We start from the raw sequence: 20,200 nt of genomic DNA on the forward strand, positions 1-20,200 counted from the left end.
CACAGACTGGTCAGATTTATGCCAAAAACAGTAGGTGAGCAGCAGACACAGACTGAGATATCCATAGATGATGAGGATTTTGGTGGGCCACTTAGGTCTAGCACAAGCAAGCAAATGGATGCTAGTCCAGAGACTGCTAAACAGCAGATTCCTGTGGCCAGAGAACAGCCAGGATCAGGCTAAAGAGGAACAGGAGGTCAAACAGGAGTCTCGACGCTATCCTTCCAGGGACCAGACCCGGCGGCATGGGCGGGCATTTGGGGGCCGGGCCCGCCCACTGAGTCAGCTGTGCCCGCCCTGGTTAAAAAAATAAAAATAAGAATAACAAAACAAATGGCCTAAGAATAGAATAAAATGAAATAGAATAAAAATAGAATAAAAGATACAGTAAATAAATACAGTAAAAATATACTGAAGTCTACAGTAGGTGTAATATTGCACAGTGCTGTTTAAAAAGTAAGAGTCCAGGAAGATGGTAACTGTCACTCTGTGCTCAGTGATGCAGTGAGACACAGTGATGCATTAGTCTGATGGCTGTCGGAATGAAGGACTTCCTGTGCCGTTCAGTGCTGCATTTAGGTAGTGTGAGCCTGGCACTGAACATGCTCCTCCTGTCAGCCAAGTCTGTGTATAGTGGGTGGGAGGGGTTTTCCCTGATGGCCTGGAGCTTAGCAAGTTTCCTCCTCTCCGCCACCCTCGCTAGAGTCCAGCTCCACCCCAACCACGCTACTGGCCTTCCTGACCATCTCATCCAGCCTGTTTGTGTCCCCTGCTCTCAGTCCGCTGCCCCAGCAGGTCTGTTATATATATCCGTTCAGTCTGTTTTTGTATAAGTGAATGTTCTTAAGATAGAGAGAAATTCGATTTTTCAATTGCCTCTCTGCTGTTTAGTTCAGCACCGTGGGCAGCGCCAAGCAAGCCACAGCGCCGCTGTCCCAGCTGAAACGTATAAAAGGGAACCTGTGTTGAAAAACCATTGTGCCCCCCCCCCCCCCCCCCCCGAGAACATTTTATGCCCCCCCACTAATTTGTTTCTGCAGCCTGGTCTGCCAGGGACTGGAAGAAGCCAGATTATTTTGGTGATAGTGTATATGAAGTAGGAAGTCAGGACCAGACACAGGTTAATGTTGATTATTGTTACAAGATGTTGTGTAACATACCTTTAACTTTCAGTGATGCAGTGAAGTCACCCAAATCAAAAGAATGGGTCAGTGCCATGGAGGATGAAATGCAATCACTGAGAGAGAACGGTACATTTACTTTGACCAACTTGCCACAGGGCAAAGTTGCAGTGGGGGGTCGATGGGTGTATGCTATCAAGAAAAATGCAGATGGTTCAGATAAATACAAGGCACGATATGTTGCTAAAGGCTACAGTCAGAGAAGGGGTGTTGACTATGGAGAGACTTTTTCTCCCACAGCCGACCGACCTGACCAGTGTCAGAGTGTTGATGCAGAAAGCTGCACAAGAGAATTTGATTTTAAATCAGATGGACGTTAAAACTGCCTACCTACATGCACCGATAGATTATGAGATATACATGGAACAGCCAGAGGGTTATGAACAGACATCTGGCACAGAGACATTGGTGTGTAAACTAGAGAAGTCACTGTATGGTCTAAAACAGTCTGGCCGGAATTGGAACAACATGTTACATGACTATCTAATTGTGAATGAATTTGTGCAAAACCCTGCTGAACACTGTGTATATATACAAGAGAAACTGAGCATGAGAAGGTAATCATGATTATATGGGTTGATGATTTGGTTCTTGCTGCCAGTAATGAGAATGCAATGAATGCTGTAAAAGAGATGCTCACAAAGAAATTTCAGATGAAGGATATGGGCAGATTGACACACTTCCTAGGAATCGACTTTGAACAGTGCGATGGATGTGTGACAATGTCACAGAAGCAGTGTGTAAAGAACATGCTAGAGAGGTTTGACATGCAGTAAACCCAGATCAACACCATGTGAGCGGGCACTCAATTACACTGAAGGGGCAGGACTAATGAGTGATGTCACCCGGTACAGAGAGGTGGTCGGTAGCCTAATCTATCTTACTATGTGTACTAGGCCAGATCTGTGTTTCATAGTGAGTAAACTGTCTCAGTATTTTAACAAACCAACTGAGGAACATTGGGCTACTGTCAAGCATGTATTGAGGTTCTTAAAGGGCACCAGTGATAAAATGTTGTGTTACAAGAAGTGTAATTCTTATTTGAGGTTACAGGCTTACAGTGATGCAGGACTGGGCAGCAGATGTCACAGACCGACGTAGCACAACAGGGTACTGTGTAAGTCTACATGAGACTGGTCCATTGGTCTCATGGAAGACCAAAAAGCAACCGACGGTGGCATTGTCCACATGTGAAGCAGAGTACATGGCACTAGCTACAACCACCCAAGAGTGTTTACACCTGGTACAACTGCTGACACATATGGATGCATGTAAGTATGCACCACCCATTGTCCATGAGGACAATCAGGGAACCATAGCATTAGCTAAGAACCCAGTCCGCAGACAAAGATGCAAACACAGACATAAAGTACCATTTTGTCAGATCTACAGTACTAAATGGACAGATCTGTTTGCGATACTGTCCCACAGATCAAATGGTGGCTGATGTGTTTACCAAACCAGTAACTAAGGACAAATTAAATAGGTTCACAAAGGGTATGTTTGGGAGAGAAACCACATCAGTGTGAGTATTGACCAAGCGGTCAAATCTTTTAGTTTTTCTTGTTTTATTTCAAATTGTTATAAGAGAATGCCAGTGAAAAACTGACTGTTTGTAAATAATGAAATCTAATGATTCATGTTCTTGTTTCACTCAGGAGAGGAACCATATCAATGACGGCCTTCGTTTGATTAATGGAATGTAAAAGTGTTACAATAACTGATTGTTATTAAATTATTATTTTTATTTTTCTTCTCCAGTTTAGATAAGTCAGTAGAGAGCAAGTGGGGGTGTTGACAATCATGAGTGTGCTCTCCCGTCATCCATGAGAATGATTGACTCATTGACACCAGCTGAGTGATGGACTCATTGACACCAGCTGAGTGTGTGTATATTAAGAGCGACCTTCACAAATAAAATTGTTGCTTCCTTGATACACAGATCCTGTTTGTCAGCGTTTTATTCTTTCTTTCTATATACTGTATAGTCTGTGTTATGATGTCTAGCCAATACGCAATAGCCGACATTCAACAGTGCAGTTAGCCGAATATGACTTTGTAGTACATTACAAACCCGGCCGACTCAACCAAAATGCAGATGCCTTGTCACGCATTCCGATGAGACAAGAACCAGAAGTAGTGGACAAAAAGACTTCCTAGCGATCACGGCAGAAGAAGTCCGTACTCGGCTGGGCCCGAGGAACGGACCGATCCGCTGCAGGTCCCAGCGATCGGCGCAAGACAGACGGACGTGGTAGGCCCGAAAGAGGGCTTCCTAGTGATCCCGGCGGAAGAAGTCCGTGCTCGCCTGGGCCCAGAGGAGCGGACCAATCCGTCTGGGGTTCCAGCGGTTGTAGCAAGGCAAATAGTGGCCCAGAAGGGAAACAGCGGATATAGCTGGGACGAGTTACGGCAACTCCAAGTAGAAGATCCCGAACTGGGACCAGTACGGCGGGCAGTGACAAGCGGGACCCCACCTACCAAAGCACTGTTGGAAGAAGTAAACCCATGCCTACGCAAGTTATATGGACAGTGGGAGTGTTTCCGTTTGCGCAATGAGGTACTGTTTCGGCGAGTTAGTGACCCCCGAGACGGGGAGGAGGTGCTGCAACTGGTGGTGCCGACGACACTGCGGCGACACATATACGAGACCCAACATGATCATGGGGGACACTTTGGCAAACGTGGGACCATAGACCTGATGAGGCGAAGTTACTTCTGGATAGGGATGGCAGCGGAGGTGAATGGCTGGGTGCAACAGTGTAAACGGTGTGCGCTAGCCCAGGACGTGTTCCCTAAGTCACAGGCCCCTATGACCTGCACCAATGTGACCGCGCCCATGGAAGTCCTAGCTATGGACTTTACCGTCCTGTAGGCCTGTTATTTTTCTACAACGGAGTTTGGCGATTTGCGAATCTGATTGGCCAGTGTCATTTCTGGTCATGTGACATGTACGCCCAATCGTGGGACCGCAAGTTTCTACACTGGTTAGGCTTAGGCGCTCGTTCGAAGTTGGTTAAGGTTAGAGTTTGTCTTAGAACGCCTGCCCTGATTCCGACGGTTAAGCTCAGGCACTCTTTCGAAGTTGGTTAAGGTTAGGGTTAGGGTTAGGGTTAGGCGATAGAACGCCAGGTGCTTTGCAGGCTGTTCGACGCGGAAATGGGCAAAGACACAGCTCGTCACGCTATTGGGCGCACATGTCACATGACCAGAAACGTCAGTGGCCAATCAGATTCGCAAATCGCCGAACTCCGTTGTAGAAAATATAGACGCGTCCTGGAGATGTCGACGGGTGGCTACGAGAATGTCCTGGTGCTGACAGACATGTTCACCCGTTTCACTATCGCCGTCCCGACCAAAGATCAGACCGCCAAGACCACCGCCGCCGCGCTCATCTGACATTGGTTTGTGTATTATGGCTGTCCCGCTCAACTTCATGCCGACCAGGGTCGGAACTTTGAATCTAGTGTCATCAAAGAACTCTGTAGACTTTACGGGATTTCCAAGAGCCGTACCACTCCTTACCACCCCCAGCGGAACGGCCAATGCGAGCGATTTAACCGGACCATGCATGATATGTTGCGTAGTTTACCCGCGGACAAGAAGAGGAACTGGAAGGAACACCTGCCCGAACTTGTACTTACGTACAACTGTCATGTTCATTCCTCGACGGGGTACACCCCCTTCTACCTGCTCTTTGGGAGGGATGCAAGGATGCCCAGGGACGTACTGGGTGGCAAGGATGCCGTGGACGGCAATGTGGAGAATTTAGACGAGTGGGTCCAGGGACACCACGAGCAGCTGAAGGCCGCTGCAGAAGCCGCGGAAGCCATGGCTAAACATGCGTCTCACAGACGCAAACGGATCTACGACAGAAAGTCCAGAGGCACGCTTGTAAGGGCCGGAGACCGGGTTCTGTTGAGGAACCATCGACCCAGAGGTCGGAATAAGATCCAAGACAAGTGGGAAACTACCCCTTATCTGGTGGTTGCAGAGAACCAAGAAGGGATGCCTGTCTTCACAGTCCGGCCAGAGGGGGGGGGGGGTCAGGAGAAGACTGTCCATCGGGACCAACTCAAGCCCTGTACCTTTTCCAGTTCCGACAGGGAGGACTTATGAACATTCACAGAGCTCTTCCGAGTCTGGCGAGGCACTCGTCATTTATCTCCCTCGGGAACCGTTCCCCAGAGTATGCACTCCACCTAGGTCCCCTCGTGTTGTTACTGGGGTCATGCCCGACGCTGGGGAAGGGGTGGGTTCGGACTCATGGGGTGAAGACGGAGTAGACAGGGGAGGGGAGGCGGATCCAGGCGAACGGCCTGTAGTCCAAGAGGACGAGCCCGCTGCCGAAAACCTGTCGGTGGGTACGGACGATTCAGACACAGGGTCTGAAGGGGGGGAGGTCAGACCACTCCGGCCACAGCGGAGTTGCCCGCCAGGTATTGTCACGAATGTACTAAAAAGTGTGTTCTGCACGCCCCTTCCTGCGACGACCGTGAACGGGATGAGGCGCGTGTGAAGGGGCTCTCCCGAGTGAGAAGCTAAAGGCTAACAACGTGGCCGAACAATATATAGCGCCGAATATTTGCAAGTTAGAACACCAGTATAGGCATCGAGGCGTCGGGTTAGAGGAACGGCGGTCGCCGACCTACGGGAGAAGACTGCTGGAGTTGGCGTATTATAAGTATAGGTCGGTAGCTATCGTAGCCACACCGGCTACTATATAACACAAAGTATGGTGAGTTAGCCTTTGTAGCTTAGCTTGTCGAGTCCCGCAGGCTACAGCAAAGAGAAGGACATTTCGCCGGGGCTCTACTGGACGTCGCCTGCAGCTACGGTGACCACCAACTGACTGTCTGCAACACCTCAGGCGGGGGTGTACCAGGTGACGGTCGCTAGAGACCATTTTGATTTCCCCGTCAAATAAGCACAGACTTTATGAACCCACGTGCTGGAGCTAGACACGGCTAGACTATTCAATGGGACTCGTGACATTGTATAAGTGGGACTTCAGTGCCGTGTCTGTGAACTGAAGTAATAACGTGCTGGTTAACTTAAAAGGTACACCCCGCGCCGTTCCTCCCTGTTGGATTACAAAACCCTTTTATTTGTTCATGCTCGAGAGAGTGAAGGGGTCATACCGTTTGCGGCCACTACGTTCCCCAGCCACGACAGGGCGCTCCAACGTGGGGGTTTGTTATTTTGGTATAGCCGGCTTAGGTATAGTGACTTTTCCTTTTAAAGTGTGGGCCCCACTTAATTTGTTTATTTCAATTGTGTTATGGCACCAGTGTTGTCGGAATGGAAAGTGTGTGCTGCGAGTGTTCATCCGTGCAGTAGCACAGTTGTGCAGAGTATTATTAGTGTGCCGCCACAGGGCGAAGGTATATCAAGGACATTGCTACGCGTGTCACTACTGACGGGGTGCCTTTAAAGGGAACGTTCACTGTATATTCAAATCTGCACTAAAAACACACCTCTTCACCAAGGCTTTTCCCCATCAGTTAGTTTAGATTAGATTAGGTCCATTATCCCTTACCTTCCCTCATCCCCCCCCTAGCCCTATTTTTTGTCCTGATTGTGAAGCGACCTTGGGTTCTAAAAAGGCGCTATATAAATTTGATCTATTATTATTATTATTATTATTATTATTATTATTATTATTATTATTATTATTATTATTATTATTATTATTATTATATGCATTTTGAGTAACGTAGTGCTTTCTTTGCACTATGGGGACCATATGTTTATGTGACTGTTGAGCGTTGAGATTTAATTACAGTAAAGCTCTGCTGAGAACTGTATACCTGGTTTGCTGTGTCTATATTTATTTACGGAGAATTACTTGTCGCCCTTATTGCCAGTTGTCAATGTGTATGAAGGGGTTCCATGCTAACCTAATTTCTCAACAGCGGAGCAATAAGGTAACAGGTTGGGGAGACTATTGATCCCTACTTTCACCGGGTGTGAGGGGGTACGCCGCTTGTTAGACCGGACGCAGTTGTTCAGGGAGGTTACAGGGTACTAATGAGTATTTGTTATTATAACATCCTGCATGACTAACGTACCTGTTCCTAGGTTAGTAAATTCTAAGGCCCTGCCTACTGCATTCCTACCCCTTACATCTAACAGCGCGGCCACCACAGTTGGGGGCTCCTCCGTGTCCCTGCTATCCGGTGTTCGTATAATCTCACCCTCAGGTGAGAGGTTATCCACCCCGCTACATACACATACCGTAGTAGGCTACTATCAATTCTTATAATAAAAGTCCTGGATATTCATAAACATTAATTGGCATAGACACACTCACACAGCTGTAAAATAATGTGAATCCCTACCCTCCTTCAAAACCACTCTCAAAGAGTGGATTGCAATGTGCAACTAGACAATTCCGCGCGGGGGCATTTTGAAAGTGTGGGTGATGCCTGTGCACCGCCGGCCAACGGGAGAGGGTCTGTATTGTCTCTGTATTGTCTCTTACCACAAAACGGTAGGCAAGGCACCTTGGTTGAGAAATGCAGGCTTCAATCTATGTTGTTTAGTCTATCTGTTCAGTACTGTTCAGTACTGTTTCAAGATGCACAATGAGATCTTCTGAGATAATTGTTGAATAGATACACAAATGTTCTAGAATGTTTGATTATGACATCATACTGTGACATCACAAATGTTGTAGGATGTTTGATTATACCATCATACTGTGAAATCATAAATATTCTAGAATGTTCTATTATGACATCATTATGTGACATCACAAATGTTCTAGAATGTTTGATTATGAGTCTGACATCATACTGTGACATCACAAATGTTCTAGAATGTTTGTTGGGTTCAAACTGGATTCGTAGTTGAAGGAAAGAAGATTGGTCAGCTGGAGACTGAGTAAGATGGACGAACAATTCTGCCAAACCAATTGAAAAAGATGAGCAGGGTTCTTTCTTGAGAAACGGCGGTCTGATCAAATCAAATTGAGACTGAGTCAGGATGAACAAGCAATTCTGCTAAAAAGGTTTACTCAAGTCTGAATTCACACACGAAAAGCCACAGAACAGATCTAGACTTCACAGCATGGACTCTTCACGCAGGAAAAGCCAGTTGCAAAATGAAGTCCAGAATACTCGTTTACACACATATTTATACATATTGGTCGGTCACTCCCCGTACTGTGGTTTGATAATTGATGGTAGGGCGTAAATTAGCACACAGTACCTAATATGGGTATCACGGTGCGGTTTATGTGTTACATCAAGAAATGGGAGAGTACCATTGGTCGAGTTATCGTTGGGTGGTCCTGGGGAAGAAAGTGCTATATCATAAGATTATGTCATGCTGTGAGATATGAAGAGCTGTCAGACCAGAGATGGGATAATAAGGTGGTTCAAAGAAAGAGAGCGATTTATCATAGTTTCAGAGTTACTGTTAGAAAGAGAGGCGAGGCGCAAAGATGTGGATTAAGCAGGCCTGTAGGTCAGGGTGAAAACTCCTGGCGGGAGTTCACACGCTTGGCCGTCTGGACGTAGGCGAGGTTCTTATGGTCAGTCCAGACCAGGAAGGGGATCTCTGAGCCCTCCAGCCAGTGCCTCCATTCCTCCAGGGCCAGTTTGACTGCCAGGAGCTCCAGGTTCCCAATATCGTAGTTGACCTCCGCTGGGGTCAGGCGGCGAGAGAAGAAGGCACAGGGATGCAGTCTCTGGTCGAGAGCGGAGCGTTGGGAGAGGACCGCCCCTACTCCGGTACTCGAGGCGTCTACCTCCACCACGAACTGGCGGGACGCGTCCGGCTGGATGAGGATGGGCGCGGAGGTGAAGCGCCGGTGCAGCTCGGCGAAGGCGGAGTCCACTCTGTCAGACCAGACGAAGGGCACGGAAGGCGAGGTGAGTTGGGTGAGGGGTGCAGCGACCCGGCTGTAGTCCCTGATGAAACGCGGTAGAAGTTAGCAAACCCCAGGCAGCGTTGGAGCTGCTTGACGTTGGTGGGACGGGGCCAGTCGGACACCGCCTTGATCTTCTCGGTGTCCGCCCGGATCTTGCCGCCCTCGATGATGTAGCCGAGGAACCCGATGGAGGAGACGTGGAACTCACACTTCTCCGCCTTGACGAACAGCTTGTTCTCCAGTAGGCGTTGGAGGACCCGGCGGACATGCTAGACGTGCTCCTCCATAGAGCGGGAACAAATCAGAATGTCGTCTAGATAAACAAAGACAGAGCGGTTAAGGACATCACAGAGAATGTCATTGACAAGGGCCTGGAAGACAGCAGGGGCGTTGGTCAACCCAAAAGGCATTACCTTGTACTCGAAGTGACCGAGCAGGGTCTTAAAGGCCGTCTTCCACTCGTCTCCCTCCCGGACGCGGACAAGGTGATAGGCATTTCTGAGGTCCAGCTTCGAGAAAATGGTGGCACCTTGCAGGGGTTCGAAAGCAGAGTTAATCAATGGCAGGGGGTACTTGTTCTTGACCGTGATGTTGTTGAGACCCCGGTAGTCAATACAGGGGCGAAGGGAGCCATCCTTCTTGGAAACAAAAAAGAACCTCGCGCCGACAGGAGAGGAGGAGGGGGTAATAATGCCTGAGGCCAGGGACTCGTGGACATATTTCTCCATGGACTCCCTCTCTGGGCATGAGAGGTTAAACAGGCGACTAGCTGGGAGCGGAGCTCCCGGGAGCAGATCAATAGCACAGTCGTACTGGCGATGAGGTGGCAGGGAGAGAGCCTGTTGTTTACTAAAAACCGCCTCTAAATCGTGATAAATAGGAGGAACACTCGAAAGGTCAATAGGTTCGTTGGGAACGGGAGAGCCAGCGACTCCCAGTGGCGACCGAGCTGACCGTAGACAAGAGGTGTGGCAGTGAGCACTCCAGCTCGTGACTGAGCCCGTTGGCCAGTTTATTACAGGGTTGTGTAGCTTTAGCCAAGGCATGCCTAGAACGATGGGATTATGGGGGGAATTAGTGACGTGGAAACGGATGTCCTCGCTATGATTCCCTGAGAGTTGGAGGCGGAGAGGCGTGGTGTGGCGGGTTATTTGCAAGAGCAACCTCCCGTTTAGACCTTGAGCATCGCGGGGAATTGGCAAGGCGTCGGTGGCAATGTGGAAGCGGGACACTACCCCAGCGTCAATGAGGTTTTCGTCTGCGCCTGAGTCGACCAGCATGGACAGAGGGAGCGATTGACCATTGTGATAAAGCGTGGCACTGAATTGCATGTTTGGGCCGGAGCTGGGAGCATAATTAATGCTCGTACATGTGCCCAGCGTCACTGTCGAGCCCCGTCGTTTGGGCGAACCGAGCATGAAGCGATGGAGTGGCCGAGTTGCCCGCAGTACAAACATGCCCCCGTCCTGAGTCTGTGACGGCGAGAGCGGAGAGGGAGGCGAGAGCGGTCGAGTTCCATAGGCTCCCCTACCCAACCCCCCCCCCCCCCCCCCCCACACCTCCAATGTACAGCCCTCACCCAACCCACCCAACCCCACCCCACCCACCCAACCTCCTCCAATGTACAGTTTCTACGCCAAATGTATATACACTCTTTTTCTGGACACTTTTGTATCACAAACAGTACTGTATTTGCAAATCTGATATGTCATAAATGTATAGATGTAGCAGTACTGTCTATCTGTATGTCATGTATGTCATATATGTTATGATGAATTGAAAATGGGGGACCCTGATGTAAACAAGACGAAAGTCTTTCTCTGGTCTGCATCCCCTTAACAATTGTATGTATTGAGCTGTACTGTACTGTACCCATTCTGCAATCTGTTAATAAACTTTCAACAATCAATCAATCAATCAATCAATCAATCAATCAATCTCCGAGCCTTCGGCTCTGCGGTTCTGCAGCGGCACACTATTGACGGCGCGCTCCGGGGTCTGTGGCAGCACACTATGGACGGCACTAGATTTCTCACTGCGGCGTTCGCGGAGGCGTGTGTCCAAGTCTCTGGCTAAGTTAATCAACTCGTCAAGGGAAGTTGGCTTCTCCTTAGACGCCAATTCATCTTTTAGGACGTCGCTGAGGCCTTGGCGGAAAGCCCCTCGTAACGGCGTGTCGTTCCACTCGGAACCTGCTGCCAGGATACGGAATTCAATAGCATACTCGCTCACGCTGCGATGACCTTGGCGGATTGTAAACAAGGCGGCAGTACTATCCGAGCCCCCGGGGGGATGGCCGAAAACCTTTCGCATGTCGCCGACATAAGTAGAGTACGAATCGCAGAGGGGGGAACGACTGAAGTGGAGGGCGGTTGCCCATTCTAGCGCGGGACCCGTGAGCAAACCAGACAGGTAGGAGACTTTGGATTTTTCACTCTGGAAGGTTTGTGGCTGTTGCCCGAATAATAATGAACATTGGAAAATAAAGGCACAACACTTAGAGACGTCTCCGCCATAACGTTCTGGTGCGGGGACATGGGGCTCCCTGTGCGGGGATACAACAGGTGGGGCGTCTAGCTGGGCAGTGACGTATGCGTCAAAACGCTCATATTGTCTGTCTCGCTCCACGGAGCTGAGCGTGAGAGCGCCGAGTTGGGCAATGGTTTCGTCCAGTAACTGTGAGTGTTGGTTTACCAGAATGGCGTGTCCATTGACGGCGGCCTGGATATTGTTGCTCCATTCCCCGACGTCCTGTGGTGCTGGGTCCGACATCTGGTCGCAGTGTTCTGTGAGGAGGGGTTTTTGCGGAGCCCAATAGCAAACACAGGAGGAGAGCGAATGGAGCGGTTTAGGGTGTTTTAATAGTATTTCCCCAAGGCAAATACAGGAATGTACAGGTACGTGTTGTAATAGGCGAGAGCAGGAGCACTCCTTGTGCAGCACGGGACAACAGGTACAGGGATGTACGATAGACGAGAGCTGGTGCACTCCTAGTGCAGCGCGGGGTAACATGTACGTGTTGTAATAGGCGAGAGCTGGTGCACTCCTAGTGCAGCACGGGACGTCCAGGTTGGAGGTGTACTGGAGCGGTGATCCTGGGCACAGAGAGAAACAGATTAGGACAAGGTATATCAATGAGGACAGGGTTGCAAGGCTTTAGGTTCGTCGTCGTACCTATAGCTAGTTTAACACTGCGACGAGGGACGACAGGATCCGTCAGGTGATATAGGGGCTGCTGATGAGGGAATCCCTCACAGCCGCGCTGATTGATGCTCGTCTGGCAGCGTGGGAATGCTGCAGCAGGAAGCTGCCCATATATCACCTGGGGGATGGGGGCAGAGGAAGGCCCGAGCCCTGACCATGACAAAGCTAAGTTGAACTGAACGTTGATTTAGATGTCAAAAGCGCAAACGTTTGTCGTATTTTTTTATTTATTGGCGATTTGAATTCATATTTCATCAATCGAGCCTCAGGTTAGTGTTGCAGACTCTCTGAGCTCAATTGGGAAGATACCGCCCCCTATCGTCTCTCGCTGTGTAACTGCACCCCATTACTTTAGACTGCTGAAGGGGGCGGGGCCAGTTTCCTCATTTTACTTTTCCGTCGAGCCAACTGAAGAATCCATTGTGATCGTCAACCCGGAAAATGCGTGGATTATGTATTTACAGTACCCAATGCTGAATCAATAAACGCGATCGATATTTGGAATGGCGATCAGGAATTGGAATAATCTTTTTGGATAACATCTGATCTGAGGTAAGGAATCTATTTTACCAGTCTTGGGATAATCAGAGCTATTTTCACCTATATATCAGCGTTTGCCCTATGCGTGTGTGTGTGGCTGTGCGAGCGATCAGGAAATGAGATCATTGATATTTCAGCCCGCTTCTATAGCGTGCATAAGTACACATATACTATCGATAATCTAGCGTTTATTTGAAAACGATTAATAAATAGGCAGAAAAATTACAACGTTTTTGTGTATTCCAGAATATTCCAGTAAATGCCTTTTATCACGGAATCTTTATATTTTCCTTGAAAACGAGGGCTTTTCAAAACAATCCGTTTCGACAATGTTGACTGCAAACAAGTCATTGATAAACAACGGGCAGATTAGACACAGCCATAATTTAAGACAGAGATTATGCGTTCACAACGCTATCATTGAAGTCGGTGCTGGCATTTAACCACGTTTTACCATGTTAACCAGTGGCACTGGAAGTGTTAACAATTGTTTGTATGGAGCCATACTGTATTGTACCCATTCTGCAATCTGTTAAAGTTTACAATCAATCAATCAAACCCACCCAACCCCCTCCAATGTACGTTTTTTCCCCTTCGAATGTATATATTTTTCTTTTAAGATCTTTCTCTTAAACAGTACTGTATATTGTGTATACGTCTTGTATGTCATAAATGTCTTGATGAAACAGTACTCTATATCTGTATGTCATATACATTATATGAATATGTACTGTTGGACTGTGGTAATTCCATGTATGAATAAATAAATGATGAAATATTTTTCTTTTAAGATCCTTCTCTTAAACAGTACTGTATATTGTGTATACGTCTTGTATGTCATAAATGTCTTGATGAAACAGTACTGTATATCTGTATGTCATAAATGTCTTGATGAATTGAAAATGGGGGACGCTGATGTAAACAAGACAAAATACTTTTTCTGGTATGCATCCTCTTAGCAATTGTTTGTATTGAGCCGTACTGTATTGTACCCATTCTGCAATGTTAATAAAGTTTTCAATCAATCTCTATAGACCTTCCAACACATCACTTTAGGCATACACTGAAACCAGTAACAAATATGAAGCATGGGTAATTACCCATACAAATAATAAAGCTTTCATGGGGTTATTTACAATAATTCTGGACTAACATTAAATCATATTGAACACATATCTTCTCATATGGGGGTCCACATCCTCAGTGTGGTGGTCCTTGACATGAAAAAGGTTGAGAACCACTGGTCTAGATGGCCTTCTTGGTCAAACGGACACTAACCACTGCACCCTTTACTTCTCCGCCAACTGGTCATCCCTGCACACCCGTCGCAATATGCACCGGTTCATGCTCCTTTACAAAACCCTCCTGGGTTGGCCCCCCTTACCTATGTCACCTGTTGCAAATTACATCTGCTACTTACAACACTGGTTCTGCTGAACACATTCTCCTAAAGATTCCAAAAACATACACTGTACTTGGTCAAACTTCATTCAGGGCTGCTGCTGCCAGTGACTGGAACAACCTACAGAAATCACTGGTCACCTATGCCTAAGTCAGCATTCAAGCACTCTCTTATGAACATTCTCACTGATTCCTGCAACAGTTCCTCAACCCAGTAACATCCCCAACCCCTGTCTGTCATGGTGCCCATCTCACTGCTATATTGTGTGTTGTATGTATATATCTGCAATCTGATTTGCTGCAGCTCAAATGTATCCCCTTGCCCCACTTTGCCTTTTATGTCTTTGTCTGTGTTTTGTGTATTTTTGTATGTTTGTTTTTTGTTTTTGCTGCCATTTTGGCCAGGTCTTGCTAGAAAAAGAGATCTTTGATCTCAAGTGACTACCTGGTGTAATAAACAAAGGTTAAATAATATATATTGTAATTAGGGATGTCCCGATCCGATGAACGGGAGTATTTTTTTTTATTTTATTCAACAAACATGACCATGTTCACGTCTTAAACTCATACTGAGGCCTTAGTTTTGGTTTTAAATTACATATCATTCATTTATTTATTGTCGCACAGAGCAGAAGAATTTTCCAAAACAAACGCATTTCCTTTGATTTACACGTGACGTATGCCGAAAATAGCAGACCTACAAGCTCACAATGCGTCGCTCCCGCAACACCAGTAGGTTATGTCCACCTGATGACTCGGAGCAGCTAGACAAAATGTCAGAAGTTTGGAAGCATTTTAAAATTGAAACCGAAGCCAGTCCAATAGCCAGTTGCAATGTTTGCAAGGCGGATGTTCCGCGTGAACAGAGCTGCGTTCAACACGACCAATCTAATACGTCACGTTATGTGACTAGAGTGAGCAAAGGAATGGGGGAGGCGGCTGGTGCTTTGCCAAACAGCTGTATTGATTGCAATGCCTCGCTTGAATGAAGTTAACATTCGTCTGGATAACGTCAACATTCGCTTTGTGAGGATTATTGTCTGCGTTTCAGACCAAAATGGAGCAAATCATTATGTAAGTCGAACACTGTGAATGTATACTAATGTGCAAACAGATTGAAACTTTGAATATTTCTCGTATGAAGCACATTCTCAGGGGCTGTAATGTGAGCCACCGCGCTCAAGGGGCTATTGAGGCAACAGAGGGGCTTGTCTCGCTTCGCCAGTTTCGGACAAATACGTCAAATTGGTTACTAATGTGAAAGATCGGATCGGGAAAGATCAGTATCGGCAGATACTCAAAATCACATGATCGGATCGGGAGCAAAAAAATTCCATTGGGACATCCCTAATTGTAATAACATATATTGTATGTCGGAAATGCTTAACCTGAATTATTTTTCAGCCCCTCCTAAATTATCAGTTTCACAAAATTCCAACGATGCATTCAAACAAATAAATATTTGAAAATGTTTTATTATTGCTGCATTATGAGGACCACATATTTTGTGTTAAATACAGTATATCAGATAATTTCATTGTTACTCACAAAATAAGGAAGCAGAGGAGATGGCCGAGCTCAACAGTGAGCTGCATTTTATTATTTTATTACATTTCTTTCTATTGTTGGCACAGTGTCATGTCGGTCACTGTCATCAAGTCTCTAGATCCACCGGGGTTGACGTTTTCCTTCGCTGTGACGTCATTATACTCAGCTGAAATATAAGAACAGATACAGTAAATAACAGAAGTCAGTTAAAATCACCATTCACTCAGATATAGAACACAATCGGGGGGGGGGGGGGGGGGGGGGGTGTATCAAGCATAATATATTAGTATATATAATATTACACAGATTAAAGTCTTGAAACCCTTGAGAATTTGGATAGAGAGCCTATATCAAGGCGCACACCAATAGTACATTTAAAATCAGCCTGTCGAGTGGGTAGTGACCAATAACTAGTATCAACAGGGCAGTCATGTGCTGTATTTTGCTATTACATGTATGGTTTGCCCTGTCCGTTAACAGAATTGCATTAGTGTTACTTTTAAACCACTTTGTATGGTAACTTCAGAGAAAAGAATACCATCTTATATACACTTAGACAAAAATCATCCAAGAAACCATAGATCATACTATAAAATGTGCAGTATATTTGGTTGCAACATTTAAAGGCATTGTTCAGATGTTGACATAAAGTGGTATGAAATGGGTAAATAGTGCATATTAGCCATTAACTAACTAACTAACTGAGGGGCGAATTCACAAAGGGATTGCGCAATGCGCAGGTTTTTCTGACGCTATGCCGGCACAAATAGCTCTGAAACACAGTTTGCTATTCACTAGGGATGGGTACCGAACCGAATTAAGAGTACCGACCCAATCACGTCGGTACTACAGAGTACCGTTTCACGTGAGATCCGCCGGTGCCACATTTCGTACTGTAAAAGTCCGATGACGTCAACGTTTCGTTTACCGCGAAACGAAAGCTATGAAGTGTGCCGCTTCAACGTTCACGCGCACAATACACGCTTACCTAGGATTTTACTTGATTAAACAACAAAGCAGTCGGGGCAATGGCAAGCCGAAAACGGTCACAAGTTTTGTTACACTTTACAAAGCTAGATGGAGACAACGCTCGCTGCAATATTATATATATATATAATATTGCAGCGAGCGTTGTCTGCATCTAGCTAATATTATTAACACATTGGACGCCAGACCCAAGATAAGTCGGGTTAACTCGCCATCGCTTGAGCGCCAAACCCGAGAAAAGTCGGGTTTTGGTTGTTATTTCTTTTATTCGCTATTTCCATTCACAATTCATCGAGGGAGTCTGATGTTATCATTGGGAATGGGTCTGAGATTGCAAACGTCCAATACCGCCGCCTAACCGCCGTGTTGACCCGAGCATGCCTTCATTGTGATCATAAAGTGTTACTGTAACGTTACTCCACAACGTATGCCGTTGGTGACGATCGAAGCATAGAACCCCCCCCCCCCCCCCCCCCCCCACCCTTTCATGTATGTATGATGAAACATACCGTAATTCCTCTAATAGTAACCGGGTCTCAAATACAAGCCGGGTCTCTATTAATGGCCGGGTGCGCTCTTGAGCTAAGCAATTATAAGCCGGCCTCCTAATACAAGCCGGGTTACTAATATACTGAGCTGCATACTGAGCTAGTTACTTGATTTCACTTTGAAAACGTTGAAATGACCAGTGACCACCTGTAATTGCACTGTTTACTATTTCATACAGTACTTGGTTTCAATAAATGAACCCAGTACATTTTACTGGGTTCAAACTGACACAAAATGTTGATTTATTCATTATGATCCGTTTGAAAATTTGAAATATAGGCCTCCCTCTTATACAGGCCTCCTCCTAATACAAGCCTGGTACCCGCTACAGTTGAAACAAATACAAGCCGGGGTTACTATTAGAGGAATTACGGTAATACCGATAATATAGCGTTGATTTCAGATTGATTGTTGATCCAGGCGAGGAATGGCATGGTTTCTAGTGAAATGCACTAAACGCTGCTTAGCGGCGTTTCCTGGGATTACACAGAATTACTCTAAAACTATACTCATATTCACCACGGTATAAAACGGGAATGTATGGATGAAATAATTATTTCTTTTTCACAAATTGAACTATAGTTACTCAATGTCAAATGGGCAATAGTTTTATATCCATAGCTATGATATTTATTATAGTTTCAGCCCTGCAAACCTCTGGCGCTGAATGTGTTAACACATTGTTCTAAATAAATAATAATGATAAATTATTTGAAGTTTAAATTTTTACTTTTATTTTTTTTTACAACTGAGGTAGATTACCTTTTTGAGACTAAAGTACCGAAAAAAGGTACCGTTGGGTACCGGTATCGATTCACAGGTATCGGTACCGGTACCAGTTCAAATGTGAAAGGTACCCAACCCTACTATTCACAGAGGAGGCACAACGAGTCAAATGAGGTGGTAACTGCGTTCCATCAGCATTGCGTCCGATGCTATTTGCACGTATTTAAATGAGGTGATATGGGCGGAACATGTTCCCCTTTCTATGCAAATGAGCCTCGTCCAAAAACACTCCCAATTCACAACGTCCGGCGCAAATTGCACAGTTAAAGCGTCACTCCTGTCCCGATCGCCTTTTTTTGCTTCCGATCCGATCCCGAGCATGTGATTTTAAATATCTATCGATCCGATCGTTTCCGATCCGATCTTTCACATTAGTAATCAATTTTGACGCATTTTTGTCAGAAACTAGAGCGAGACAAGCCCATCTGTTGCCTATAATAGTCCGGGGCGCGAGAGCGGAGGCTTTTATTATTACATTCACCCTGAGAAATGTGCTTCTGCTTCATATGAGAAATATTAAAAGTTTCAATATATGTTTGCACATTAGGATACATTCAGTGTTCGACTTACGTAATGGTCCATTCTGGTCTGAAACGGCGACGATAAACCTCAGTCACGTAACGTTATCCTCCAGGTGAAAATTTAGTCTGAAAACTTCGCCTCCAGCCTGCTGCTTCATGAATTTTTCCTCCACGCGGAATCTCCTCCTTGCAAACATTGCAACTGGCTTGACTTTATATTTTAAAATGCTTAGTTCCAAACCTCTGACATTAAGTCTAGCTGCTGAAGTCAGTGGATATTAACTGTGTTTCGGGAGCGACGTGTTGTTGTTGTGGTCGCGTGTAGCGTGTAGCGTCTAAATTAAAGGGAATGTTTGTTGCAACGGTGAAAATTAAAGGGGAATGTGTTTGTTGTGGATAATTATTCTGCTCTGTGTGACAATAAATACATTAATGATGATATATTATATGTAATTTAAAACCAAAACTAAGGCCTCCGTATGAGTTTAAGACGTGGACATGGTCATGTTTGTTGAATAAAAATTTTCTTTTTTTGACTGCCGATTTTTATTATAATTTTTTCCCGATCCCCGATACTCTGAAAAGCACGTGATCGACGCCGATTCCGATCACGTGATCGTATCGGGACATCCCTACTCCTAACGTCTTCAGAGATCTGGTGGTAATTAAGCGCATCTATAAAGGTGCATCATTGCCAGTGTCACTGCCAGCATCACAGGTGATCATGGCAGCAGTAATTGTTGCCAGACGCAGGCATCGTAATGCCAGGCGTGCCCGTGAAAGAATATTTAGGAGAATAATCACTTTTTTATTTAAGTGAGGATGACATTGAGCCAGCCACCCAGAGATCCCATGCAATACCTGGCATTGTCAAACTGCAGTAAACCCTCCAGGTTCTTGCGTCTGGCTCCTTCCAGACGCCTATCGCAGGTGCCTCTGGAATATCACAACCATCCATCAGCAGGGCTATGTGGGGTGTTGTACCAGCCATTCTTCGCAGAGTGGCAAGATACATAAAATTGCCCCAAGACAGACGCAAAATTGAGGAGACAAAGCAGGAGTTTTTTTTAACGTTGTCGGATTCCCCAATGTTGTGGGCGCTATTGACTGCACTCACATTCCAATTTTACCACCAAGTGAAAACAAACATGTTTTTAGAAATAGGAAACAAACATTCAATCAACACCCAGGTAGTGTGCAACGGCAGTAATATAATAACGAATGTGGTTTCCAAGTTTCCTGGGTGCGTGCACGACGGCAGTCTATACGGAATGATGCAAGACATGGATGACAATCCCTGGTTACTGGGTAAGAAAGTAGCTTTTAGAAAACGTTTGTGCTGTAATATTCATTGCAAATGTATGGGGGGAAAGTATGTGCTTTTGTATCATAGGTGACGGCGGCTACCAACTCCAGCCATGGCTTACGACTCCTGTGTGTAATCCTGCCAACGTTGGGGAGGCAGCATACAAACGGGCTCACATCAGAACGCGCAGTGTGATCGAGCGCACATTTGGCATCTTAAAAAGCTGCTTTAGATGCCTGGATCGTAGCGGTGGGGCAATAGTATAGTCCCAGCAAAGTGTGCCAGATCATTGTGGTGTGCT

The 20,200-nt window shown here is 46.1% G+C and overlaps 1 protein-coding gene across 2 annotated transcripts in view; it reads right to left on the reverse strand.

Annotated features, from left to right (window-relative positions):
* Positions 1-15,790: 15,790 nt before the first annotated feature.
* sclt1 (sodium channel and clathrin linker 1) overlaps positions 15,791-20,200 on the reverse strand; it is an 85,257-nt gene continuing 80,847 nt past the window's right edge. For both annotated transcript variants that reach the window (XM_084318805.1, XM_084318806.1), the window contains exon 22: positions 15,791-15,916. In XM_084318805.1, coding sequence (XP_084174931.1) covers positions 15,857-15,916 — 60 coding nt within the window. In that variant the 3' untranslated portion in view covers positions 15,791-15,856. The remainder of the gene's footprint in view (positions 15,917-20,200) is intronic.

This window comes from Notolepis coatsorum (assembly GCF_963971535.1).
Source record: "Notolepis coatsorum genome assembly, chromosome: 7".
Taxonomy (NCBI): Eukaryota; Metazoa; Chordata; class Actinopteri; order Aulopiformes; family Paralepididae; genus Notolepis; species Notolepis coatsorum.